Source organism: Amblyomma mixtum, chromosome 6 (genome assembly GCF_055824585.1).
Source record: "Amblyomma mixtum isolate Tamu chromosome 6, ASM5582458v1, whole genome shotgun sequence".
Taxonomy (NCBI): Eukaryota; Metazoa; Arthropoda; class Arachnida; order Ixodida; family Ixodidae; genus Amblyomma; species Amblyomma mixtum.
This window is the reverse complement of record NC_143017.1, coordinates 61,082,915-61,110,050: the sequence shown is the minus strand read 5'-3', so window position 1 is coordinate 61,110,050 and position 27,136 is coordinate 61,082,915. Positions and strand designations below refer to the sequence as shown.

Here is a 27,136-nt window from a genome sequence, read left to right as displayed (position 1 = left end):
AAAAAGCAAGAAAACATCACCATTGACGCCCACACTCGCTTCGAACAGCAGCAACAGAGAGCCCCGTTTCTTCTTCGTATTATGCTTCCCGAAAGCGACGCCACCGTTGCAGCTATTCTCTTTTTTGACAAAAGAAAAGGCTCTCGCGCGGCCGGGAAGCCGTTCACGTCCGACGCTCTGTCGTCTCTCGTGTGATCTTTGCTTCGACCTTTGTCTCTCGTTGCTCTTAACTCGCGCGCTATCTCGCCCCTTTTCTGGTAAAACTTTCTCCCCGTCTCGCTCTAGCTCTGTCTCCTCCCGGGGCCCGCTTCTTTACTGTCGTTTCTTCACATTTCTTGTTTTTCATTTAGCTCCGCATCTTTTCTCCGATGACTCGAACCTTCGTTTCCTTATTTCCTTCGAGGGCAAGAAAGAAAGCTGGCAGCTGCCTCGAGGCAGCGACGACAGCGTGGCAGCAACAGTTTTCCCAATCCCCGGGATTTCGAGGAATCCGGACAAGAGAGATTTAAAGAATTAAGCTTCAAGAGATAAAAGGAGAAGAGATGAGTTTAGCGCGGGTGTTAACAAAGCAAAGGAGTGCCTGCCCCTTACGAGTGGCACTACGAGTTCGGTGATCCCGCCTAGCCGTCACGCCATCAGTGAGACCCATGGCGACATCAGCCTCAGTGGACGAGGGCAGTGCGCCAAACAAAAAAAAAGTGAACCGAAAAACCAATGAAAATAGTGGCTAGAAGAAAAGTAACAGGGCGAGGGCGGAAAGGTTCTCTGAATCGATAAGTTGAAATAGACGACACAAGAGGCAGCGGGCCGTGAAAAGCGTTCGCGTGATAAAGAAGGCGATTAAGCCAGAATTGGACTCAAAAGCCGAACTTCGCCAATGGCTTCTCGCAATGAAAAGGTTGTGGGAGGCGCCGAGATTGGAAAAGCTGAAAAAAAAGAGGTAGACGAAAAGGTGAACGCAATGCGGGTGTGGCGAGAAAGGTCTTCTTTTCTTTGTGTGTGGTTTGTTTCCTTTGCTCCTTCGGATTTAAGAAGAAAAGCCGCTAGAAATGGGGGTGCCGTGAAGGCAACCGTCATTACAAGCGGCTTGTTTGTTTCTTTGTTTTGCTCGCGCCTTGATGCGTTCACCGGATTCATTTCCTCCGTTCTGAAGACGTTTCGCTCAGTTAGCGGCGGTAACTAGGTTTCACTGTTATCCAGTACTGATAAGTCTGATTTTTTGAATTCAGGAACGAAATTCCGAACCAATTTTTATCCTTTGTTATTTATTCATCGCGTTTTCTTGAAGCATATAGCAATCCTAATTGCAGCATTACTTTAACCCTACTTCGCCTGCACATATTATTGAAAGTGGGGAATGTTTACGCGGGGCAGAGAAAAAAGACCAGAATATTTATCAGAGAACTGATATTTAACAAGAGTTTCAGGGAGGCGCTTTTGTAGTTGATGAATTCGCTTATATAAGAAAGTGGTAAACTATTTGGGGTGAGACAACTTACAAAATCTGATCCCTAGGCTCATTCGCGCTCTCGACTCTCTGTAGCATCTTCTACGTTTGCTCTGCCTTGGGTATGAAGGCGATATCAATAAAAGGACACCGTATCAGAGGGCGACTGAGAGTAAGGTGGATGGATGAGTTTAGGGAGTCTGCGGGAATAAGGTGGAGGCAGCTGGCACAGGACAAAGGTATCTGGATGGATATGGGCGATGCCTCAGCCCTGCAGTGCACGTAGTTGGGAGGATGATGTCGATGATAATAACCATATTGATGACATTAGGCGGTATCTGCGTTCACTTTAGTGGATTACAATTGGGATATCTCCGGTCTCTGCTTGCTCTTACTGTTCTCATTTCGCGAAGTAAGGAACTGCAGAAATAATAGCCATTACGCAGACTGACGAAAGAACAGTGCGGAAGGTTAAATAGGGAAGAATTGCAAGCTTGGCAAAGAGTTTGACATGTTTTCCAAACTTTTCAAAAATTTTGCCCGCAAGCGGACACAACCGCCTGCAGTGGTTTGTCGCACTTCCACAGTCACTAGACGACTGCTCAAAATTTGTTATTTGCACGTCGCATATATATAAATTTCTGCCGTAAAGAATTTAGATATAAATTAACCGTTTTTTTTCTTCCTTAAATGTGTAGCTATGACCGAATATATTGCCGCAGAAATACTTCTAGCGCAATTAGCGCCAGCGTATCGCGCGAATGAACAGTGATCACCTGCAACACGTCTTACCGTTAGCTGTAAATTCGCAACCATGTTTCAAAGTGCTTTATACTAGGATGTTTTTAGTTTTGCGCTATGCCGTTAAGCGGGCATTCTTGAAGGTTGATATGCAGGTGGTGAAGGTTAATATGCGAGAGCAATGGCGTTGAAGTTACCTAATTTCTCCCAAGTTACCTAATTTCTATTGTTGCTCCAGGAAAGTTTTTAATCTGGCTGCTCCATCTGACCTGCCTTTCACATTCTTTTCAGGTTCAGTGGTTTCACTTTCATGCTAAAATACCCCAACTCGCGTTTGCCATTTACTCCATGCTGTCGTACTTCGGTCCTTCATCTTTACACCTCAGTGCACGTTAAAGAACCCCAGGTGGTCGGAATTTCCGGAGCCCTCCACTACGGCGTCTCTCATAGCCTTAGTCGCTTTGGGACGTTAAACCCCATAAAACCAAACCAAACCAAACCTCTTAACTTCATTTCCACCACTCTCACTACACTGCTCTCAACCTCACTTAGTCTTTTTATTCTAATTCAAGTTTTTATTTCATATATGCGCATTGCTAAAACCTATCAGCTGTATGCTCACCAGTTATATGTATGTAATGTTAACATTCTCCAATAATGTCTCCAGGAGGAATGAAAAAATAAGGATGCGCCAGACATTTCGTCCTTCCCAGCTCATTTTTGCGGGGCGAATAGGAGAGAAGGATAAGTGCACATAATCCTATTCCACAGAGTTCACCCTTTTCCACGCACCACCAGATGACGCACTTTCGAGAGCGACCACTCAAGATCCACAAGGCGCTTAGGGATCAGGCCTACTTGGGGAGCACTCTGTTTTGGCCGCCGTTTGAACGCGGCAGTTTTCGTTCGCGACATATTACGAGTCCTAGAGAAAGGGGTTGCTTTTTACCCCGCTCTGAAAGTGAGCTATTCGTACTACTATCGGCGTGAAAAGTGCAGTGTGCATTTTGTAAATACAATGCCATTCTGCTTTAGCTCATTCACAGAACAGCCCCGCTTTACCAACAATCAGCCAAAGTGAGCAGTACGTGCCACAAGCGACGTCGCGAATGGACCCATGTTTGCGCGTCCAGCCGTATTTGCCCAGACATGTCTGCCGGCGACTCGTCCCTGCGCCGCTATTAAGAGCCAAGACAACGAGCATTTCTAAGTGCCACCGCTCTCCCGTCTGTAGACCAGATGAGCGATTCAGCGACCTAAAAACGCAGCTGCGAAGGACATATGGCAGATGCGACGCGACGGCAATGCGAGGCCGTTAACATCATTTGAAAGCGTGAACAGCAAATCGCTATAACTGCATGCATGCTAAGAACTTGAACAGTGTGTTCAGCACGTTCATACTGCTCCCTCGGCGCCGTTTATGTTGAAGAGGAATACGAAGGTTTACGAAGGTAAGTTTAGTGCTATTACAACTTGCTGTTCGCAACTTTCACGGACTGCAGGGGTTGCTACTAAAATTTATTATGGCTGCGTCTTCAAACATGACCCGGCCACCTCGCCAGCCTTGCATTATGTTCCGCCGCGTGATGCTCTACTCACATGTCTTTGCTATTTAATCTAGCAGTAAACTAGACGAGAGTCTGCAGGTTTGCTGAAGGCGAAGCTGCCAATGATGAGCATGTCGCGTGTTGTGGGAAGAAAAGGTGTACGGTATCCGGTATATTCTGTCATCGCACAAGCCCTCTTTATGCAGACGTTACAGGTTCGATCGACAACACGTGACGCATATGTCGCTGGCCTAGTGGACAAAACATTCCGCTGCTGCTACCACCACTTGATACGGTTGTGTGGCACGCACCGAGAAGGCTCTCATCGCGAATGGAAAGGCAGCGAGAAATCAAGGGATTTGTGCGCGAAACAAGTGCAGACGTCAAAATTGCCGATTTTGCTTGCCACACCACACGCCTTGATGACATACTTTTCTCTTTGTAAACAAGGAAAGGCCTAACGTGAAATTATGCCCTTGTTGGAAGTTAGTGATTGGTCACGATAGGTTGCTCGGGAAGAGCAAGAATCAGCCACCATCGGGGGAAGTGGTGCAAAGGTTAACAGCTGCAACACTCCGCCAGGAGTGGTAAGAGGACTGCGGAGTCCACTTGAAAGCAGGTACGGACCAATTTCGCATATATGGATATGTAGGCAGAATCTAAACGATAGAGAAGTATATGCGCGGGAAAAAATCTCCAGTGCTATCGCATTGAGCTCTAAGGGTAGATTAAGCGCTATGTGATGGGGAAAGGAAGAACAGTTTACCTGTCTGCAAAGTGATAGTCAAAAAGGACCCCAGGTCGCTGAAGTGACGCAATAATGGTATCGCGCCATATGCTTAAGGCAGAGCGTAAGTGTCTGCTCCAGTTCTTCACTTCAGCAAATATACACGCGCGACACAAATAACCATGGGCTGGGCACAACACCTAAGCAAAGCAACGCAATATAACGCAGAATTGTATTTCTGGAATGTGCAATTCTGCCTTGATGGTTTCAATGTACAAAGAGTTTTGTTCAAATAATTCGTGAAAAATCCTTTTATAAGGTGTTTTATAGCATCAACAACACTGCAAGCAAGGTAGCTAGGGCTTCAAAGACAAGCCTTAACTACTGCTACTACGTCGATGGCACAAAAGCGCGAGCTGCCAGCACCGGCTGCAAGGAAAGCTTCAAGTGCTATCCGGCAACTATACTGCTTGGAAGCACTGCGTATAATTAATCACGCAGGAAACCGATATTTATTTTCAAGAACGCATGGTTTCGTGGTCACTGCTGAAAACTGTTTGCTACAAGACGATGAAAATCATTTCTCACTAGTGGTGTCCCAAACGAAATCACCGGTGGCAAACTGTGCACCAAAAAGCGCAATAACTTTGCGTACAGGCTTTCTGATATGGCACTTGGATTCTTATTTTTTCTTGAGCTTAAAATCTGCCGAGAGTACACGGAGGCGTACTTCGCCTTTGACCGCAGAGTTGAAGCGGTAGGCAGAAAGTAGGGTTCAGTTAGAGGGCTGCGTGACAGAACAGAAAGAAAAAAAGGCAAATAGGAGGCGCCGGACAAGTCGGCCAGCGCCCGCCGGTACCATCGCTCATGTAGTATCGGAGACGGCCGCGTGACAGCGACCTCATCGAGGAAAGTTGAGAATACTGCTTTTTTTTTTTCACCGTAAGGTGCAAATATGAGGCGCTGGGCTTCAAAGCTGTTGCATGAGTACCAAATATTTTGTCACTTTCATTCCAGTTATTTTTCTCAGACCTTTCCAAAGATCCTTCAGCGTTATTTCAAAATCCCCTCACAATTATTGTGGCGCTTTTTAAAAAATTTCTTCAACTTTGCTTATTCCATAGGACCAAAAGTTCCCCAAGCAATTCGAACCACGCACCTGAAAAGAGTGAGGCTTGCAAAGGGCTCTACCATTGGACCAGAAATATTTAGTCGACTGTTTGTAGGAGTTCATTCAAGAGAGGAAACTAAAAGACAGGTTGTAACCTCCCCTTTACTCTATTTTTTTTCCTTGCTTCTTACATACCCTAACCCTTCCTCACTAAATGACATATACAACATAAACGCTCACCAACACAATCTTCACCTTTCCTTTAATGTGCTGCTCACTTACTTTGTCACTGATTCGTAGACTTGTTTGGAAGTACGTCTGAAAAGGTTTTTATTGCGAAAGCAATACTGCTTGCACTTTTCTGCCATCGATGGAGATTCATCCTTCGCTCCGGCGTAGCTGCAGCGCGCTACCACGTGACCGCGTGACGTCACGACAAGAGGAGAGCTGGGGGCCCAACTCGTCTCATCGGTGGAGGTTCGTTAATTTAATTGGTTTAATTAATTCTATTATTAGTTTGATTAATTTTACTTAATGCCGAAGAAGAATCTATGAGTAGTGCGGAGCGATATAATCACAAGAGAATAAAACGCCGTGCGGAAGAAACGCCGGAACTGAAAGAAGAGCGGCTTGCTAGAAGAAGAGTGCAGTATACAGCGGAGAAGAAAGAGCAGAGCATTGTGGTGATTCGTGACGGTGACATCGTGGCTCAGCGACGTGAAGAACAAGAGATAAGAGTTGGCGAGTTCGAGTCTGCTGCGCGTGAATTCGAGAAACGAAACTACCAGCAGAACCTAGCGCAGCCAGGTGTTATTGCTTTCGCAATCAGCCAGGCTTAACCAAGCTAAGCCTTCAGCCAATTTTCTTCTCTCTCTCTCTCTCTCTCTCTCTCTCTCTCTCTCTTTCTCTCGTTTTTTACGCTGTGCATCAAACCCAGCACCATACCCTGTCGTGGTGCGTGCCAAATGAAATGAAGTGGACAGGCAACTCACGCCTGACGGTGACCAGCGTGGCGGCCATGGCGCGGCCGTGCCGGTTGCTGACGACGCACGTGTAGTTTCCGGCCATGTCACGTGAGGCCGTGGCGTTGAAGAGCAGCGTGGGGCCCCGGGAGACGGTGAGCGCGCCCAGCCGCCACTGGTACTCGGCGGTTGGGTGCGCCGACGCCGAGCAGCTCACCTCACGGGGAGGGACCTCACCCTCGGACAGGTCCAGCTGAACCACCGACACCTGCAGCTTCTCGGGAGGGTCTGCAAATCGCGCCACCCGCATAATCAGTACGTCAGTGGGTGCATTAGCCAACTAGACATTCGGTAATTATGAGTAAAACCGCCTTGTTCTGCGTCGCATGGCCCTCTAAATATTGTACCGGTATCTAGCGTAAGATCGTACCGGTATCTTGGCATAAATATAACTAACACCCTGTCCTGGAAAGTTCATATAGAACATATAGCATCTAAAGCAAACAAAACGCTAGGTTATCTTCGAAGAAATTTTACACTTGCTCCACCTTCATTAAAATCATTATTATACACGACCTACGTACGAGCGTAAACAGAATACGCTTCATCCATATGGGACCCTGGACAGGTCTCACTGACACAGGTTCTGAAAACTGTCCAGAATCGTGCAACTAGATTCATTTTAGGCAATTACCATCGTACATCTAGCGTCACCCAAATGAAAAGGTCTTTAAACCTTCTGCCACTAGCTACCTGCCGTAAGCACTTCCGCATCTGCCTATTCCATAAGATTTTCTACCCTAATTTTCAACTTCGCTATCGATGGATTCAACCGGCACCGTTCATTTCTCACCGCCGTGATCATCAACAAAAGGTCACAGTGCCTCATTGTAACACAGTGACATGTGCGCAATCCTACTTTCCGCTAACCTCTAAAGAATGGAATTCCCTACCCGCATCATTAACTAGCATCACTGATACAACTCAATTTAGAAGAATACTGACCACTTTGATCACATTATGATCGCTTTTGTATTTTATTGTAGTGTTGTGTTCTCCACCTGCCAGTATTGTTCTTAAACTATTTTATTAATCTGTTCCGAGTTAATTTTGCTCACTTCTTTTTATCTTGCTTCAGTTGTTCTATAGTTTTGTATGAATTGTGCTTTGTTTACTTTTTTCTTGTTATCAACTGCCCTTCCCCTCTGAAATGCACTTTGTACCCTGAGGGTATCACAAATAAATAAATAAATAAATAAATAAATAAATATTGTACCTTCAATTTACCCGTCTACTTAACTTAACAAACCGTTTAAACTGGGAACGGTGCGAAAGGTTTCAAATTGTTCATTTCTCTATGAGTGAACCGTACCTAATTACTGAAGTGAAACGTTGGACAAAGGAATGTAACCTGCTGTTGTTTATGCTTGCACAAATAATTAAGTAGGTTTCTTTCCGCCCATATATCCTAAATGTCAAGCCATTGTATAGGAGAAAAGAAAGAATCAAAAGTTTGGACCGTTCGTTGATTACATCCCACCACTCGTGTTTTATAAAGCAGCCTTTTTATTTTTTGTTCGCAGCTGCAAGACCAGCACACTTGAGGGGCGATATGTACGTACGGAAGTGGATCATCCTGCGTTCAAGCAAAATTGGCAGCCCAAAAATTAAGCATAGATTTAGTGTTGAGCGCAAGTTAAAAAGATACATATAACTTCCGCTAAGCCAATACAGGGCATTCTGTGTATCCTTAAGCAAGAAACCTGCCGTCTTTCATTTTCCAGTTGTCCTGGATTTAGCGCACGGTGCAACAACGGTGTGCTTTCCTTCTTTAGAACCAACTTGTAGCGTGCATTCACTGTAAGACCTCGTGCTTATGGGCCTGGTGGGAAGCCACATGAGCTCGATTAAGCATAACTCTTCACGCCATTTTGGCAACACTCGCCAGATGTGCTGAGCTCAATATTGTTAATGTAACGCTTCGAAGCTGTTCGATGCGAACAGCGGCAAGTTCGGTACGCACACCGCACATCTGTTTTATGTCAAGTCCCACAATCTTCTACAAACAAGTATTTATCGCTTCATCATTCGGATTGCTGTATTTGCTTAGGCTGCTCTTTTTACACCTGATTAAAGGATGGTGCCCTTAAAATACAAAATCACCTCTAAGGAAAGAAACATTTTTTATACAGGACCTGGACTCGAGCGGAGACACTTTTGAAGCGCACCATTTACCACGATTTCGCGCATGAAACTTTGCTGACCTCGTGTGACCAAACCTTAATCATTTCTAGGCGGCAGAGTCCAGCCATAACTGTTTTTGAAGCATTCTTTCAAAGAAGCTAATACGGCTTCGCAAGGAAACACACAGTCCTTCCTGTCTGATTTATCCCGCCGCGGTGGCTCAGCGGTTACGGCGCTCGGTTGCTGGCCCGAAAGACACGGGTTTTATCGCGGCCGCGGCAGCTGAATTTCGATGGAGGCGAAATTCTAGAGGCCCGTGTACTGTGCGATGTCAGTATACGTTAAGAAACCCCGGGTGGTCGAAATTTCCAGGGTCCTTCACTACAGCGTCCCTCATAGCCTGTGTCGTTTCGGGACGTTAAATCCTAATAAACCAATAAACCAAACCTTCCTGTCTGACTTGTCTTGTCATAAAATCAAATCCCCTAGACTGATTCATTGCGGTGACATATAAGGAAATCAAGGCCGCGAGGTTACTTCTTACAGCGCATTGCTGCTGCTGTTTAGCGACGAAACGGTGCACCTAGCAGCGCGAGCTAGGTCAAGACGAGAGATCGAAAGAGACAGTTTAAGAGAGCGCGCAGATTCAGGGCAGACTCCTTTTCTTTTCTCACAAAAGAAACGAACGCAAGAGGCTGGAGCTGAAGAAACGAGAGAGGGCGCGTAAAGGTGCAGAGCGGCAAAGCGTTTGATTGCCGCATCGATGTAACCTGTGCTCTTGCGGAGCGAACGTCCGAGACAGCTCAATTGACTGACTAGCGGCCCGAGCCCATCGCCTTTTCGTTTGCTTTTATACAAGCTTATTAGTTACGTTCAAGGCAATAACATGTTCTGGATGTGCGCCTTGTTTGCGAGAAACACGGAACTTGTGACAGACTGGTATTTCAATTCGAGATGAAATATCAGGGCCTGAGATGCTAAACTGACACGCCATCACAAAAACCGCGACATCTACAAGCGCCAAACGTTGACACCAACATAATGCCACATTCGCTAAAGTGTGAGGCGTTTCCTCCAATATTTGCAATTCGTCGAACAGAATCGAGGCACTTAATTCATTTTTTCCAGGTCACAACACCTTGATTCCCTGATCAACTTAAAAAAGTAGGAGCAAGAATATGACTTCTCGGAGCACTGTGACGGATTCGTGGACCGTAACTCGTGAGAGAGTGCTATCTGAAGGCACTATGCGAGCAAGCGCGCTCGGAAAAAGCTATATCACCTTCGGCTTAAAACGACAACAAAGCAAAAAAACACGAAGAATACGACCAAACACCCGACACATGGTCGCTGCAACATCTATGTACGGGCAGGGAATAAAACGATGCTCTCGCAAACTCAATGAGGAAGGCAATACTGTGCAGCCAAGAAACAAATTTCGGGATGGCATGCGTCGAACTTGGCTTCCCCAATTGCGTTCTTGTTTTTTATCATTCTTTCTTTGTCGGGGTCTCGCTTGATCCCGAATACAGCGTGCATCTGAAAAGAGGGCGGGGCGGGGGCTTGTGAGAGTGTGCGGAGTGCGGTGTTCCTTTTCCGACGGTTGCCTGTTCGCCGTCGGAACCTGACAAGTTCTCCCCGCCTCGAGGCGCAGATCGAAAGGCCAAAACTCGATTTTCACTTTTATAACCCTTCTTTCTCTTTCTCTTCCTCTATCCCCCCCTTCCTTTCTCCCTCCTGAAACCAGGAAGCTACGACAGTTGTTTTTTGAGATGCTGTCACCTACTTTGCCAGAGCATTGCCTCAGTGCGGGGGTTTTTTATGGCCGCCATTCACGTATACCGGTATCGCCCTCGATTCAACGTTTATTTTCCTTTCCTCTTTTTTTTATTACTCCTACATCATCACTTCCTTTATTTCGACATCTGCAACTGCTTCTCCCGTTAGCCTTTTCATCCGTTTTCATTTATTTCTTCTTTGCTCCAAGACACAAGGCTAGCACCGGCACCACCCCTCAGGCGCCGCTAGCAGCAGTATGGCCGAGACATTTCCGAAAATGTGTCGCGATCATGGCGGACCCGGAGTCAGGTTGGGTGGCTCGACCCCGAGCAACTAAAAGCGTGAAAGATAAAGCCGGAAACACAAACGAATAGCTAACCAAGCCACCGGAAGACGGGAAAGGAAAAGCAGGAAGTAAAGAGCTGCCAGTTACTTCCTTTTTGTCTTTTTTGTTGTTGCTACTCGACTGTCTGCGTCGGGCGTAAATGACGACGACCGAGGTCTCTATACGGGGGCCATAGCGCAGACCGCGAGCAAAGCGAACGGAACGACGCGAGCAGCTCCCGACGGCGCACTCATAAAACCGCGTCGCTGTCGTCGCTCCAGCACTGTGAGCGAGTGCCGAAGCTATGCAATGGAGAGCAGGGAAACAACGGAAGAGGGAAAAAAAAGGGGAAGCGACAGCATGCTTCTGCCCTTTTTATCGCTTCTTGCTCCCCCGCCGGACCTCTTTTCCGCGTTCCATTCGTTATGTCGCGTGCCGGGGGCAAATTAGGCACGGCTCCGTGTTTGACTCCTATAGTCCCGCAAGAACTTTCGCGCCTGGCGATCAACGCCTCCGACGCTCTAATGGAACGGCAATTATACTTCAGCGTTTGCTTTCTTTTCTTTTTTAAATCATTCTCACCCGTGGAGGGTATTGTAGAGAACGTTAGCCGCAACCGATTGTAGTGGGTTTGCTCCTATATTTCTATATTCGTTGTGCAGATTAAACGGTTATGTCTTGCGAGAACTCCGTCTCATTAACTATTCAGACAGGAGAGGAAAACAAGTCGGAGATATTTCTGATAAAATTTTGCGTGCAAATGATCATTACTATATTTCCTTCGATTTTAAAGCCCACACAAAATGTTGAATTCAAGAATTTAGTTGAGAACGCTGAGCGACATATTCCGTATTTAAAGGTCATTCGCGTCACAGACTAAAACGTATGTACAACTGCGGTACTACAGTGCATTACTTACAATATTTATTCGCAACTCGTAACTCGTATTCGCAAAGGCAACTCGTAAGCTAAATTTATCTGACTTTTGAGACTCTTTCAGAATCACTGTTCGCACTCTCCAGGGCAATACGTATGAGTAAACAAACACTGAGATAAACAATATTGAAACTTTATGGTGTTTTTTTACGTTTAGATTTCGTCATGCTAGCAAATTTTACGGCAGTGGTCTGCATTAATTGCGCCGATCGCATTGCATTAATTGTACCGATTGATCAACTTTCTATATTGAGTCGCACATGGGTTAGCAATAGGGTGGAAGAAAAATGCGCACACGAGAAACCAGGCCAATGAGAAAAAGGTGCTCGGAAAAGCCTTCCGACTGATCTTTTCAGTCGCATTCTGTAATTATAATAATACCAATTTTCTAGAGCTCAACTCTTGCTGTAAATATTCTGCGCAGTAAAACTCCAGTTCATCTGGCCTGTTTTATCTTCTTTTCTTTCTCCATTACGCACCTCTGAATATTACACCCTTCATCACCCTCTCGTTCCAAATGCTTGAGCCGTAGTTGTGCAAAGCAGGCATCTAGAAAACTTAACATTTTCCCCGGTAAACTACTGCACTGTCCATAAACCTCCATACTGCGCTATGCAGCAGGGCTGTTCTGCTGAGAGTGCCTTTAGTGCTATCAGATGTACGCGAACTTAGCGACCTATTAAAATCGATGGAACAACATTTTTTAACCAAATCTTTGATTCTGTAAACTACATGACCGTTCTGTAGCCGTAATGTCACCACTTCGTCACTTTTACGCTTCTTTAGATCCTTATTCGCCTTACATGTTTACTCACTTTCGCGTGAGCTCCTGGTGTCTTTGCTTTTCATAGAAGTGTGAACTCCTAGGCAAATACGATCAGGCACGTCGTTCACCAATATTAAATTTCGCCAAACGGCGACTAAGGAACGCGACATAATAGATCTGCATGGATATCTGCCAGGACTGATGCCTAGGCCGTCTCCAGCGAGTGCATGCGAGAAATCAAAGTTCGTCCTTTAGTTTGCAGGCAGGGAGAATAGAGAATGGCACACCATGAAAAAAACAAAATCAGTTCTCTCTACAAAGACAGCCATGAGTGAATAAATTTAGCATCACATGCGTAAAACAGTGTAACTTTGTCGGCAGTTAACTGTGCCGGTGGAACACATACTCCTAATGCACCATCCTTGTCCTGCTTTTGTCACGACATGCTTGCGCTTCAGCTCGTTCTAAGCTCCCGTTTTATCTGTAAGTTTTCTCTTTGCTTCTGTCGCATAAGAGTCAGCTTACTGCCTCCCACGCATTTTTTTGTTTATGACTAGTACACAATGCTGTAGTCGTTAGAGTTATAAACCGGCAATACACTCACTACGTAAACATCTGGTCTACTTTTCATCCTTTTTAAGAGCTGACTCTTGTCGGCTGATGTTCACATTTTCACATCATGTTCACATTTTGTGACGTTCCACAAAGCTATGCAGCAGGTCATCGCTTTTTATTCATTTTCTTTACTTTGTTCTTTTATTACCTATGCAGCTCGGCTTTTCTCCACAAGACGAGTAGCGATCACTCCACTGAAGAGCTCATAAAAATAGCCCAGTGAGCCCCGACTGTGAGCTAAATGTAATGTGCACTTACTGATTCATCTGCATTATTCTTATTTATAGTTTTATTTGTGGCTGGTTAAGAAAACAACCATTTTCTTGTGAAGGCATTTCGCGGCCGTAAATGACCTCACCGAAAGGTCGCAACTGTTTGCAGTGGTTACCATATATATCATAATTGTCGCGCAGCCTTTTAGACGTCAAACTGAATGTTTTGTTTTCAGACCACCTGTGCTTGTACAGACCTCCTTATATTTGCTTAGAGCATGCGTAGTGCTCAGTACCTCATAGATTCGCGTCACTTGAGAATGACCTTGAGCTGTAAATATTATTCTACTGAAAACATGCTTTCGTATAGATTAGATTAACTTCAGTGCTTCAAAAACGAAAGTACAGGCAAACCGAAGCGCCCAGATGAAGCATTCTATGCAAGCCTGTAGAAGCCCCATATTTCAGCACACATCAACTCCACGAAACGGGCAAAATAAAAAAAAACGGTAAGAAGTATATAGACATAGCTGTCCTCCAATAGAAAGTGAAGTCAAATACTTAGCCAAGGAGACCCTCTTGCACAACCGTTTCAAATTATTCTCTGTCATGTCAATATTTGCGCTCATTCTATTTTCTTTATTACGGCTGAAAGCTTTAGGAAAATGAATTTCTGTTTATGTACACGTTCAGTTGACTTTTCATTTTCGTGACGTCCGAGGGCACAAATGATCTGGAGTGCTTCATTGCTGAGGTCATCATTTCAGCTTACTTAAACTTTTTTATTGTCACCTAGATCGGTGTGTGCACAAGCGAAAATAAAGTGATGTCTTACCGCATCAGCGAGAAAGAAAACAAAACACCTTTTGTAAATTTTCACTCTTCGACTCTTCGGTAGAGCCAACATAATTTATATGTTTTTGCCTTTACTAGATTGAGTGCAACAATGCAGGCACAGTGTGCATCACAAATAATTCCGGCGCATGAGCGCATTGTGCCGCATAAATAACTAGAATACTTATGCAGAAAGCACCTTGATTCGCACAATTTATAAACCTGCCATCTTTATTTGCTGGCAACTCCCAATTCTTCTCCAATTGAATCAGGTTCGTATATAAAAATTTTCAACATTACACAGGGCTCGATATTTGAGCTGCAACGTGGCAACCGTGCACTATAACGCCACGCAGTGCGTTTAGTGCGCGTTACGGACGTTCTACTAGAACACTGTAGTTCTACGTTGCAAAAGGCTGGCCCCATCAGAGGGCGCTATCACTTACACTCCACTCGGAAGAGCATGGTGCTCGAGACTCCTGGTCCGACGGCGTTGTCACTGCTCTGGCATGTGAAGGTGTTGTAGTCGAACGACGATGGGGGCAGCTGGCTCATGTTCCACGAGAGCAGCGAGGCGACCGAGTGGAAGTGTCCGGCGCCCTCGGGCCGCACCGCGTGGCTGGCGTGGAAGAAGGGCGACTCGTCCAGCGACTCGTTGTTGCGCAGCCAGCGAACCTCGCACACCGGGTCGCACTCGACCACGCACTCGAGAGACACGGCGCTGGCGTTGCGGAGGCTCCCACCCGTCTCCGGCAGAGAGCGCAGGAATGCAGGGGGCGCTGCGGTAGACGTACACGCAGCATGGGTGAATGCAGTCGGTGCAGTGTTTGGAACACGCACTACTCGCATACAATATGTCAGCACGCGTGGATGTTGAGTTCGTGCTCGCTAAGTTCTCCGGGCGGAGGCGCTCTGACAAGGCCTAAACAGTATTTTTATGAGTATTTTTATGATTATAAACTCTTATTTGGAGAAGAAATTCTAGAGGCCCGTGTACTGTGCGATGTCAGTGCACGTTAAGGAACCCCAGGTGGTCGAAATTTCCGGAGCCCACCACTACGGCGTCTCTCATACCCTTAGTCGCTTTGGGACGTTAAACCCCATAAACCAAACTAAACCATAATAAACTCAGAGTGTACATTTAACTTAGTTTTCATTTATCCTGTTATTAGAGAAAGGTGAAAGTATAAAAAGTGAACACAAGCAAAGAAAAATGAAAAAAAACTGAGGGAATATAAAAAACACATAGTACGACAAGCTATACGGGGTGTTTGACATAAGACTTTACAAAATTTTTAAAAATAAGCTCTTACGTTAGAAGAGGGATTTTTTTTCAGCATAGCATTGTCAGCGGCTTAGTACATCACGAAACAACTCAGACGTGCTCACTAGGAGGCTGGTTAGTTAATATTGAATAGTTAACTTTTTAACTATTACAGTTAGAATCCTTAAGTATTAAAAGGCGTGTAGCCCATGGTAAGTTCAGTTTCTAGAATTTAGAAAACGCGTTTACCGACGGCGCTGCGACTCTACAAATTTCGGCTACATCACGACAAAATACACGCGCTACGAGAATCTTGCAGGCAAAGCAGCCTGTCCAGTGCACGTAAAAGCCAAAATTTGTTGGCCCACAGAGGCGAAGGTAAAGGCATTTTTGAAATTCTAAAAACACAGATGGTTATTACATACGGTAGGCTACACGCTTCTCAGTAATTACCCAGCCTAATAGCTAAAAAGTTAAATTTCCAGTATTAGTTAAAAATCTGCTAGTTAGCGCGTCTTAAATGTATCCTGACGGACGACACCACTGGCAATGCTATGCCGAAAAGTATGCCCATCTAAATCAAAAAGCCTATCTTTAAAATTGTGCAAATTCTTAGGCGAACCACCTGGTATATATCAGTAAAAGTCACAGAGCGAGGCCTAGTGATTGAGGGCAGAAATTACATAGACGAGAGCGGTAAGCTTTTACAGTGTGCTTAGAAATTTACAATCGGTTGAGCATGCGAGATGTTAGCTATTGTCGGAGATCCGACGTCTCAGGCGCATGGCCATTCTAGCAATAGCGAAAAATCATCTCTCCTTCATCGCCATCGTCAATGAAAAAGCGCGTCGTGACAGTTTCGTTACGGATGAACCTGCGCTGATAAATCCTTTTTTTTTTGCTTTCATCTGCTCCTATTCCATTATTTTTCTTTTCTACTCAGTGTTAACTCCATTGAAGACGTGGCCTTAAACTGGGGTTGAGCACACATCACGAGGCATTAAAAAATTGTTGGCAGGGTGTTATTATGCGCAAGCATTGTTATCGCCCTATGAAGATTCCTCATTGTTTTTATTTTTCAAAGCCCTTTTTTCTAAGAAAACCTCATTCATATAAACGTTCCTCAGGAGGCTGCATTAACTCAGCTTGGGCGCATAAACAGTTCTCGCATTCCTTTTTTTTTTCGGTGAAATAGTTTCTCCGTGAGTCGTAATATTCGACTGGTTGTCTTAAAAATATGCATCTTTATGCACAATAAGCGAACATATATTTTTCAGGCATTTATTAAACCAATCACCCCAAATCACAGTATGAACCGGTCGCCGTGCTCACTTGTTTCTCACTTGTGGCCTGTTAGATGACCGCAGTTACAAGCTGCTAAGCTCCGGCTTACCTTCATTACAGACTCCAAAAGAATGATAAAAATAACTGAGGACTTTGTGAAGCACTATCACTCGACAGCCACTCCATGCACTTCCGAAATCACACCACCGCCAATTTCTCAACGATGTTTTTCTAGCAAAGACAGAAGCACTTAGAGTGCAGTAGCTGATATCAAAGAAGCAGCAGACGGCTGGAATCGCAGCCTCTCTAGCATCAAAAATAACTTAAAATTAACTTACTGGCTCTTTCATCTCTGTCTATAGTGAGTGCTAAATGAATCTCGGAGCGCACCCACGTATCCACACTTTCTGCTGTCGAATTCGAGGCACGTTCCACGTGCACTCGCATTCATGATTGCCCACTTTCTGCTCTGGAACCGACCGGGGAAGCAAAACGCCTTTTCGCAAGCTCGTAATTCAACCGCCTCCTATATATACTTCAAAAGGTGTGTCCGATGAAGTGCGAAAGAACTCTCAGAATCCCTACGGCTATAACCTCTAACGTACGCCTCCTTACATCGGGCGAAGAAAATTCTACGTTTGTGCACGTTCGCCAACCTCTTCATCTCATTATGCTTTTTATCGTCCTGTCTATCTAGGAACTAAGTAGCTGTGTGCGCCGCACCGAAAGGTTTTCTATGCTTCCAAAAATAATTATCTGTCCTTTGGAAAGAACGCCTCCGTAATTTAATCACATAAAACATTAGGAACATCGACAGCGCGCAAAAGCAGCGTGAAATGTTACTCCAGAAGTGCACTCCTCCTAAGCTGGAAAAGGGTCAACGAAGGTTCTTGTCTTTGCTGTTACGTAAAAGGCGACGCTCTCACTTCTGAGTATTCTGATAGACTTTCCAAAATGAAGTCAATATGCCCGAAGTCGTGAGCCTCAAATTGCCTTTAACATCTTTCCAGCCGCTTCATTTAAGTTTTTTTTTTCGTCGCAGCTATTTCAAGCATTCCACAATATTAGAGCGCCCGGTGCTTCGCCAAAGTGAGGCATATGGCTAACTGTATTGAAGTGTTCTTATTATGAAAAAGAAAATGTTGTATGTTGGCCAGATTTCAGCCCAACTGAATGAGGTTCGAGCTTTACTGTCAGGAGCACTCTCTTCAGGCGAGCGCTTTTGCCACTGTAAATTTCGCATAGCGCTGCCAAGGTGTGGCTTTTCTGCCACTGTCCAAGTGAGATCAATCACTTAATATTCACCATGAGCTTCTGGCCCCCCAAAAACGTACCGCGAGCCACCGGACTCTCTGCCTAGAAGAAACCGCAAGCAATGGCCAATGGCAGCGTCACTCGCTATCCAAGCGTCGCGTGTACCGGACGTTTAAGGTTAGGTTTCCTGAAGTGCTGGTATGTACGGCTTAGTAGATGGCCAAAAAGCTTTGATCTGGTAATGTCAGTGGCTAACTCTATATAAAGTTCTGAACAGATCAGACTGCTAAACAGACAAAATGCTGCAACTATAGAGCCTGTGAGTGCATATCAGATATTTCTTGCCACAGCGAAGTGAAACCGGTAGTCTTTAGTATTTGCGACAAAGTGAACTGATTGTATGGAAAGGACCGAATGAGTTTGTTGGTTTGTTGGTTTATCGGGTTTAACGTCCCAAAGCGAGTAAGGCTATGAGAGACGCCGTAGTGGAGGGCTCCGGAAATTTCGACCACCTGGGGTTCTTTAACGTGCACTGACATCGTACAGTACACGGGCCCCTAGCATTTCTCCTCCAAAGAAATTCAACCGCCGCGGCCGGGATCGAACCCGCGTCTTTCGGGTCAGCAGCCGAGCACCATAACCACTGAGCCACCGCGGCGGCCGAATGAGTTTGTGTAGCTTGTGGCGTTAAGACACTCTAAGGTGGTCATGCAAACAATACCACCGTGTCCTTGACCGATGGAAGTTTCTAATGCAGCTGTGACATTCCGGTAGTGGCAAACGCAGACACCGTTGGCAAAACGGGCCTCCTACACAGTGAGCTGTAGACAGTTGCACTGTCTTCTGGCCAGATTGCGACCACTCGCTTCTATCCTGCCCAAATGCAACTGGCGGCAGTGTTTTAGGAGCGCTGCACAGCTGTAAAGCTAAAAGCGAGTGAAGATTATATTAACTCAAGCCAGAATGCTTCCAACAAACAGCTGCTTAATAGCACCGCTTAAAATGCTAATCATTCCATAAGAATAACTACTTGGCTGATTAGTACTGTGAAGCTTTTTCTGAAGTCAGCTGTCGTAACTGGAGCTGTCATGAAGTTACCACTAAAATTTTTAATTATTTAATTCTGCGGGCTTTTTTTTTGAAAATGACTTGCTCTTTCAAGCTCCGTAGTCAGTGGCTTATAAATAACAGCATTTACACGATGAATAAAAGAGGTTTGGTTTGGTTTGGTTTATGGGGTTTAACGTCCCAAAGCGAGTAAGGCTATGAGAGACGCCGTAGTGGAAGGCTCCGGAAATTTCGACCACCTGGGGTTCTTTAACGTGCACTGACATCGTACAGTACACGGGCCCCTAGCATTTCTCCTCCAAAGAAATTCAACCGCCGCGGCCGGGATCGAACCCGCGTCTTTCGGGACAGCAGCCGAGCACCATAACCGCTGAGCCACCGCGGCGGCCCCGATGAATAAAAGAAGAGATGGTACTACGAATTTCGTGCTCGTGCTTCGCCCAGTTCTCACTGAAATCTGTAGTACACAATGTGGCCCTGAAAAAACATTAGGTCGTTAATAAGTAGTAAACAAAATTGCATAGTCTTCATTGCTATACCGTTATCTAATCGTCTGTATTGCGCCGGTTTGTGCGCGTCTAAGCTCCCGTAGCTACTGCCATACGAACCGAATTAAAAGTACACTAAATCACAATGCAGGTGAGCAACCACACCTCGCATGACGTTGCACTATATGAAATTGTAATTTCGAAGATTGCGCAAGTTTTAGAAAAAAAAATAAAACTACTGAAGAACATGCCACCTCACCGTATTAGATATAGTAAGGCAGAAGCCCCGACATAATGGTCAACTTGCAGGCCCCTTTAAGACTGCCTAAGGCTTTCCCCAACGTTACCGACTGCAGGAATACGCAGAGAATCCGCTTAACGACGCCCACATTTCCACGTCTTTCGCACCGACAACACCGCACACAGTTAGCCCGGCCCTGCACATCTCAAGGGCTTGTCGTAAGCATAGTAGCAGTGCACTTTTGGAATCTCCCTCCTCGCCTTCCGTGCATCTCGGTGCTTCGCTACACCACCAGCAACAAAGTAAGAAGGGCGAGCCGCAAAGTTCTGCCTCCCTCTCCGCCATTTCTACCCAGCAGCACACTTGACGCTGCCTTAGAGTGCACTGCACGTAATGAAAATTGGGCGCGCCTCGCAAGCGCGGTTTGGGTGATTCGCCGCAGCCACTTCTCTCTGCGCCATTAGGCTAAGCTCCTATTCTTTCGCTCCAGTACTCCCAATGGCGCTGACATATCGTCGCTTTATTTGTTACTTTGCTTGCGGTTACTACGAGCCTAATGTGTGACACGTTTGTTTCTGATGGCACTCAGAATTCATGGGGGCAAGCAGGTTGCCGTCACTTCTCTTGAAGGGTGTAAGAAAAGAAAAACAAAAAGGCATGAACACGCTGTATTTCAGCACCGCTTCCGCTCGACGGGACCTAACTTAGAAGATAAAACCTGACTACGGCATTAGTATTTGCAAATACCTGTGTTTCGAAATGAGGCACAAAGGTCGTTTGAAGCGTTAGCCTCGGTGCATCAGAGTAGAAGAGCAGTGAAATGTGCGAACATCGTTTGCCTGTGTGATACTGCGTTTAATTTGTCTTTGACTTACCGACGACCGCTTAAGCCAGATAACTGCTCCCACCTAAAGGTTCCAGTGCGTTTTGTAGCTGGAATTACTTTTCTCTTTTAGTGCTCAGCATCCATGGTGCACAGGCATTGAAAGTACAGAACTCCATTAGCTAGCATCCATAAAAGGCAATTGGCTTATCGGACATAAAACACGTAGCCACCGTAAGTAGACCCCTTTCTTCCGTTTCAAGCTAAGCCAAAGATTCGGTTTTATCAAATATACAAGTCGTGTCCGAAGTACAAAAAAAAAAAACGTACGGTTCTGAGTGCGCAGTGCCGTAAACAGCAACTTAGAGCAATTTACCGAGCATGCTGCGGTTATGTGCCATTCTTTGAGAGCAATATTTCTGCGACAACAGGATACACTCCAGATTTCTAATGCCCACAGACTCAGCGTGATTATATATGAATGCGAGTTCCGCTTACTTTTGACACAAACTTAGATTTTGTCCGATACTGGCATCACGATGAGTACCATTGAGAACACGTAAACATCATTCATCGTGCTTCCCAAGGAGGCCGCTCATAACAAGAGTACGGTATTAATGGCAGGGAAGAAAAAAGGCTACCCTCAGATGTAGGGGTTATCCCATCTACGCAAGAAACCGCTCGCTCAGCGACCGTAACGACGGCCAACGCAACTCCTGGCGCCAATGCCGCCAGGTCTCATCCGCTTCTCTCTCTGCATAATCAACGAATGACGAATCGGTGGCGTAACACTCTAGCCGCCGCTAGTGCTTTTACTAGGATGAGACCGGTCTGCTCGGGTGTCTCACTTGTCGTGACTGACATGCGCGGCGAGCTTCTGCAAATCAGCTATGGGGCTTGGTACATAAATATTTTTCGACCGCATTAATAAAAAGTACCACAAAGTATACGCGAATTAGAGTACGTGCTCCTGGTTGAGTGGGAATTCGAGCGACTAATGGAGGTGCACCTCAATGTAACAAAGAAACAAGAATGTCAGTCCGAAACTTCCTGCTTCATTTAGTGAGCGCTCGTGTTCGCAACCATTCAAATTTCTTGGATCTGTATATTTCTTTCCACTCTGTCTTTACTTTCTATTCATTTAGATCTTCGCTGTCGCTATTCGATCGAAATCGTTTGCCTAATGGATCGGAAATTCTGCTTCTAAAAGCCGCGCCACTAACACTTGCTTCTCATAATGGAGGCAGCGAGATTAAGGAGCCTATGAATTGAGCACCCGCACCTAGCGTTCTCAACTTTTTTCTGAAGCAGGGAGAAGAAGCAGGCAGGTTGGCGCATCCAGCTGACGTCACTTTTCGGAAGCGATGACATTATGTGATCTCCATATTATCAGTCGGCAGACAGGCGTCTCTCAGGGCTCCGTTCACTCTCATCGGACTGAAAATATTTTTAAACAGACTGCTCCAGATTAACGGCTCAGCGTCCTACATCTTCCTGTTTACAAAAGGCGAAACACTCCACACCCTGCAGCATCCTTAACGCTCGCTGCAACCTAGTCGACGGGAGAGTCTTTACGTCCTTCAACAATGTATAAATAGCTTTCTGATATTTGCGGCAAGTAGACATTTATATTAAGAAATTTCAGTAAACCACATTACACACTATGACTAGTTAAAATGTCTTTCTTGATGATAGGATCTTTAGACGAGTTGTGGAATACTCTGGCCATTTTAGAATCCAGTTATTTCAGATTTAGCCGCATCATCCCTGGTCCTGAAATGAAAAGAAGCGTTCGAAAGAGGTGTTTCGGCGTTATCAAGTAACACCAGACGCGACAGTGATTCTCATGTTATTTGCTGAGCATGGTGAATTCCCAGGGAATGAATGGCTACTTTGTACTGAACAGTAAGAAACGGAACCATTAGTGACTAACTGCGGAAGTTTCAACACTTGCAAAAGTTATTTTCAATTTATCAGCGTGCTGTACGCACAATATTTGCAACTGGAGCTAGCCCACACATCATTCCAGCTCTCCAGAAGCCACCTAGAAACAACGCTATGTCGCCTGCTATGTCCAAGCCGCATTTTATTTCTTTGCGGCTATATCTGGTAAGTCTGCTCAAGCCTTCAATTCCATTCATTTGAGCATGAGTTCGACAACGCCCTGTCAAGAATGCTTTTGTAGCAGCTTCCGAAAAACTAACCCTATATTCACCTACAAAAAGTCATCGACTAGCTGAAAAGAATAAATAAGCCTGGGGTGGGGTCTGATGCGTTTAAAAGTGCTCTCTAAAAGCTCCTTTTCTGTTTATTTTACTCTCATGTATAAAAAAGAGAACGGGGGGGGGGGGCAACTGCTTCGCACGAAAAGAGGTATAGGGCGAGTCCTCGTTTGGAGCGTGTCCTCAGTACTCGTTACACCTTCGCCGGAACGACTGCGAATGAGCGAGCGGAAGAAAAAATATTAAGGCAAATGTGTCTGGGTGGGGTCTCAAGGAGCGCTGTGGGCAATCCAGCCATCCTGGAGCGCAGGCGTGTAAGGCAGCCTGGGCAAGGGGTTCGTAGGGCGGGAGGGGAGTGGAGGAGGGTTCACACACGAACGCCACCAGCGATGCTAGGAGCGATGGAAAAGTCTTGGGGCCGGACGGGTCCGGGGGAGAGCGGAAAGAGCAGGGCAGAGGGGGGAGGGTGGGGAATGGGCTGAACCAACTGTCTAGGAGAGGGAGAGAGAGAGAAAGTGAGAAGGAGAAGGTGGAGCGGCCGCCGGTTCATCGCTCCCAAATTGTGCTCTCCGTCCAATAAATCACACAGCTATCGCGCGTTGCGCCCAGCAAAACCCGCCGGCGCGTGTGGTAGCCACAGGAACGGCGCGATTTCGAAGCTTCGCCGCAGCAGAGCGCAAGGCGAGGGGGTGGAAGGCTGAAAAATTTGACCGAGCCCTGAAGAACTGCAGTAGGAAGGGTGGGCGTTAGGAGGGGTGGGGAAGTGGGGGTAGAGAAAGGGGGGGGGGGAGGTGCAAGAGACGACGATTTGCAGAAAGCGGTAACGGAATTCGCCGCGCATGCATGCATGTGTCTCGGAGAGAGGGGACAACGCGTCAAACGCGCCCGCTCAACTGCGGCCCGCTACAGCGTTGTCGCTTCCGTGCTCCCTTAGCTCCCAACACCGACTCCCGCTCTTTCCCTCTCCCCTCCCTTTTTCACTCACCCCCTTTCCCGAATGCCTCCACGGGTCGCCCGGTTCCGTCGATAAGCGGGGAGCGCGAGCCGTGCGAACTCGCGCGTTGCGACACATCGGTTTGTTCTCCGGCGTCCTGGTCGAAGTCCCTTATCTGCTTCAATCTATCCAGTGGCGTCGCGCTTTGGACTGCGATAGCGGCAGTCAGTCGCCGTGTCTGGTTGGTTAGCCCCGGTGCGATACGTCATGTTGAATGAGTTCCGTGCGTCGGTGAAGCTATTGGGAAACTCGTTTGCGGCTTGGTAAATGGCTTAGTTTAGCCTATCCAGTGGAAATGCGCGCGCAAAAAAAAAATTGTTGGGTGAATCTGAGCGAACGTGAAGAGGCATAGAAAGTCAGTGTTGGGACATAAACGTGGCAGTGTACTCCGCATGGAGCAGGGCAGCTGGCAGCAGCTTCAAGAAATCGTGGATAGATATTTGTAACACTAGAAGGACTACGTTGTGATGTAATAGAATTTTATAAATTGAGTTTAGTTACCTCATTCAAGCCTGCCTTGTATGTCCACCGTACACAAAGCCACTGACGTGCAACTCGTTCTCTTCCCAGCAGTCCGCACACTTTCCTTCCGCGTTTAGAAAAGGAATACTTTGATTTAAAAAAAAATCTAAAAGGAAAGACACAGCTACTTTACGGCATATCCGCGCCATCGTAACCATCCTAGATCTAACTACCTGTCTATGTCGATGACTGTAAGCGACATATTCCCAAATTCTTTCGCTCGCTTGTTGTCGCTTCCTCGTTCCAAAGTAAGTGGTCTTCCACTAATACATTCTCGACCACACATATTTTCAGCATTGCGATTAACATTAGCAGAAAACTTTCCAGGGCGCACCTGTCGTAGTCGGCGGAAGCGACAGCGCCAAGTAAAAAGAATGAGAACAGTCTAGAATGTAGCTCGACTCATTAAGATTCATAACGCGTAGAGCCTTCGGCTGAAGCGCACTGGTTGAGCTTTTCCTGGCTCAAAATATCGCTGCGAATACTGACCGGCCCATAACTAATCGGAACGGTCCCGACACGTTCAAACCCGCCAACCATACATTAAGAGTGATAAGATCACACGCGACTCCAAGAAGACGCCGCAAAGTCAAAAACTCCTATTAACCCAATCAGTGCATCAATCCTTTCCAGCATGCCATTGAAAAACCGATTGAGTTTAGTTTCATTACGATTATTATCGATTGAAAAGTTTCCGGTACAACAAACGCGCTTCCGGCTAAGCAAACAAGAACCAAGCCAAAATAAGTAATCGCTCTTAAAACAGTGGCCACATCTATCGAGCGTGTTCAACTTCGAGAACCCAACAAATCACTAGCAACGGCGTCGAATCGCGCTCGGAACCAAAACAAGGAAAAGCGGTTTAACAGGAATTGTTTTCTCACAAACGAAACATTGAACACGGTGTTACTTCCTATCAGCAAACAAATCGGGGCTGCACAGCAGAGGTTGGATGTTTTAGCGTGGTTACTGCACCAAGTCAGGCTGCCCTCGTTCGAGTTAAATCCCTTATCGCTTTGAACGGCGCATCTGTTATTAATGACCTCAGTTTGTAACTCAGATGTGCAAAGATTCGCGGAGAAAAGAATAAATCCGAAACGGTGTAACGCTAGCAAACAGGCCCAGCTATTCTGACGCTTACGCGGGAAGCAAAAAACATAGTTTACGCATGTTTGGATACGGGGGTCCCCTCAGCAAAATCCTTTGCTTTCGTCATGCCAGCCATTCTTCCGTGTTGACTCGACTCCTCTTCGTGCTACATCCCGAACTCTTCGGAAAGATCCCTTGCCAGTAAATTTTCATCAAGCAACACCTGCGTCTTTTTATCATTTTTATTTCTCTTCGCTTTAGTAATGTGCACACCAATAAAAGCTGAAACTACAGCTGTTGCGAAGAGCTTGGGCAACTAACTGTCCAGCCGAAGGGTGACTCCTCACACTCCTAAATCAGCATGGCCTTTTATCAAGCGTCATATATTCTCAGCTGTCTTTCTCCAGCAACGTTTCCGATTCATAATCTGATGGTTCGATCATTTTATCACCAGTAAACATTCCAATAAACATTTACATGACGTTGAGGAATCAGAAAACTTTAGTCAATGTGCTGCAAGGGGTTAGTCGTACGCAGGCATTATTTGCTCGCTTGTCTGGAGAGCAAGCGGAACAAAACTCCACAGCGTATTTAACCAGCCGTGGTGGCTTAGCGACTTCAGGTTTCGGCCGCTAAATCTAATGTCACGTGTTCGATCCCGACCACGGCCGATCGCATTTTCATAGAGGCCAGAAACGAAATCTTCCGTGTGCTGTACGATGCCAGCGCACATTAAACAGACCCAGAGAGCCTTAGTACGGAACCCTTCACCGCGGAGTCCCTGTAACCCACAGATGTGTTGCTTCGAGATGTTAAACTGCATTATTTTCAATTTAAATGTTATTTCGAGCATACTGTAATTTTATGTTTGGGTGAAACTCAGTATTAATAAGGGTTAGTTAGTACATACAAGTCTTACGAGCGCAAGTAAGTCTAAATAGGTGCTGCTGGTGTCTAAGGTTGGCCAAAAAACCGCACCGTCTCGTCCCGCCTTAAAACCAGAAACAAACCATCAAACTCTGAACTTATTCAGTGCTGCATCACTTTGCTCACAACGGCCACAGTAATACCGGTCTCGATGGGAGCAAGAGGTACAAGGCCAGAGGAACGGGATGCTCTGTTCGACAGGCTTGATAATGAATGATGCGATTCCGTCCCTAAGCTCCGCTAATTGCTGATGGGTACGACGCCGGCTCGGTCCGCTGAATGGGCCTTCTGCAGGATACGATAAGCGATTACCGGCTTGCTTCCTGCGGCCCTTAGTGTCCTAGCCAGCATTAAAGCTTTTAAAATCTCGCGTTCCGAGCGGGCAGCGGAAATTTGAGTGCGTTTGGACCGTGGATTATTTCTGGCAGTTCACGCTATCTCCGAACTCCCCTGACATTGTTCATTCGGTCTCCTCGGTAATTTTCAGCAGTGTTTTACGCTTTAGTGCTTCTTTTTTATAGTTGTCGCGAGCACCGCACACGCTCTTGCGTAATCTAGCTCAAAGAATTAGCGAATAGTAGTTGTTTGAGGGTCGTTATCTCAGCGATGCACGCTTCAGTTTACGGTTTTTCTCCTAAAAGGCTCCCCGCTACTAAATTTGGTATTTCAACCAAATAAAAAGGTGGCCAACCGGCTGATTTCTTATGTTGCAAAAAATTGCTGGAATGCTCGAATAATGAGGAAACACTTGCGCAATGCACAAGACTAATGAGA

General features: G+C 46.0%; 1 protein-coding gene across 2 annotated transcripts in view; it reads right to left on the bottom strand.

Moving 5' to 3' along the window:
• Positions 1–27,136, bottom strand: part of LOC149339222 (B-cell receptor CD22-like) — a 223,245-nt gene that overhangs the window by 19,061 nt on the left and 177,048 nt on the right. For both annotated transcript variants that reach the window (XM_089547993.1, XM_089547994.1), the window contains exons 8-9: positions 14,633–14,965; positions 6,566–6,823 (exon numbers count right to left, since the gene is read on the bottom strand). In XM_089547993.1, the coding sequence (XP_089404119.1) occupies positions 6,566–6,823; positions 14,633–14,965 (591 nt within the window). The remainder of the gene's footprint in view (positions 1–6,565; positions 6,824–14,632; positions 14,966–27,136) is intronic.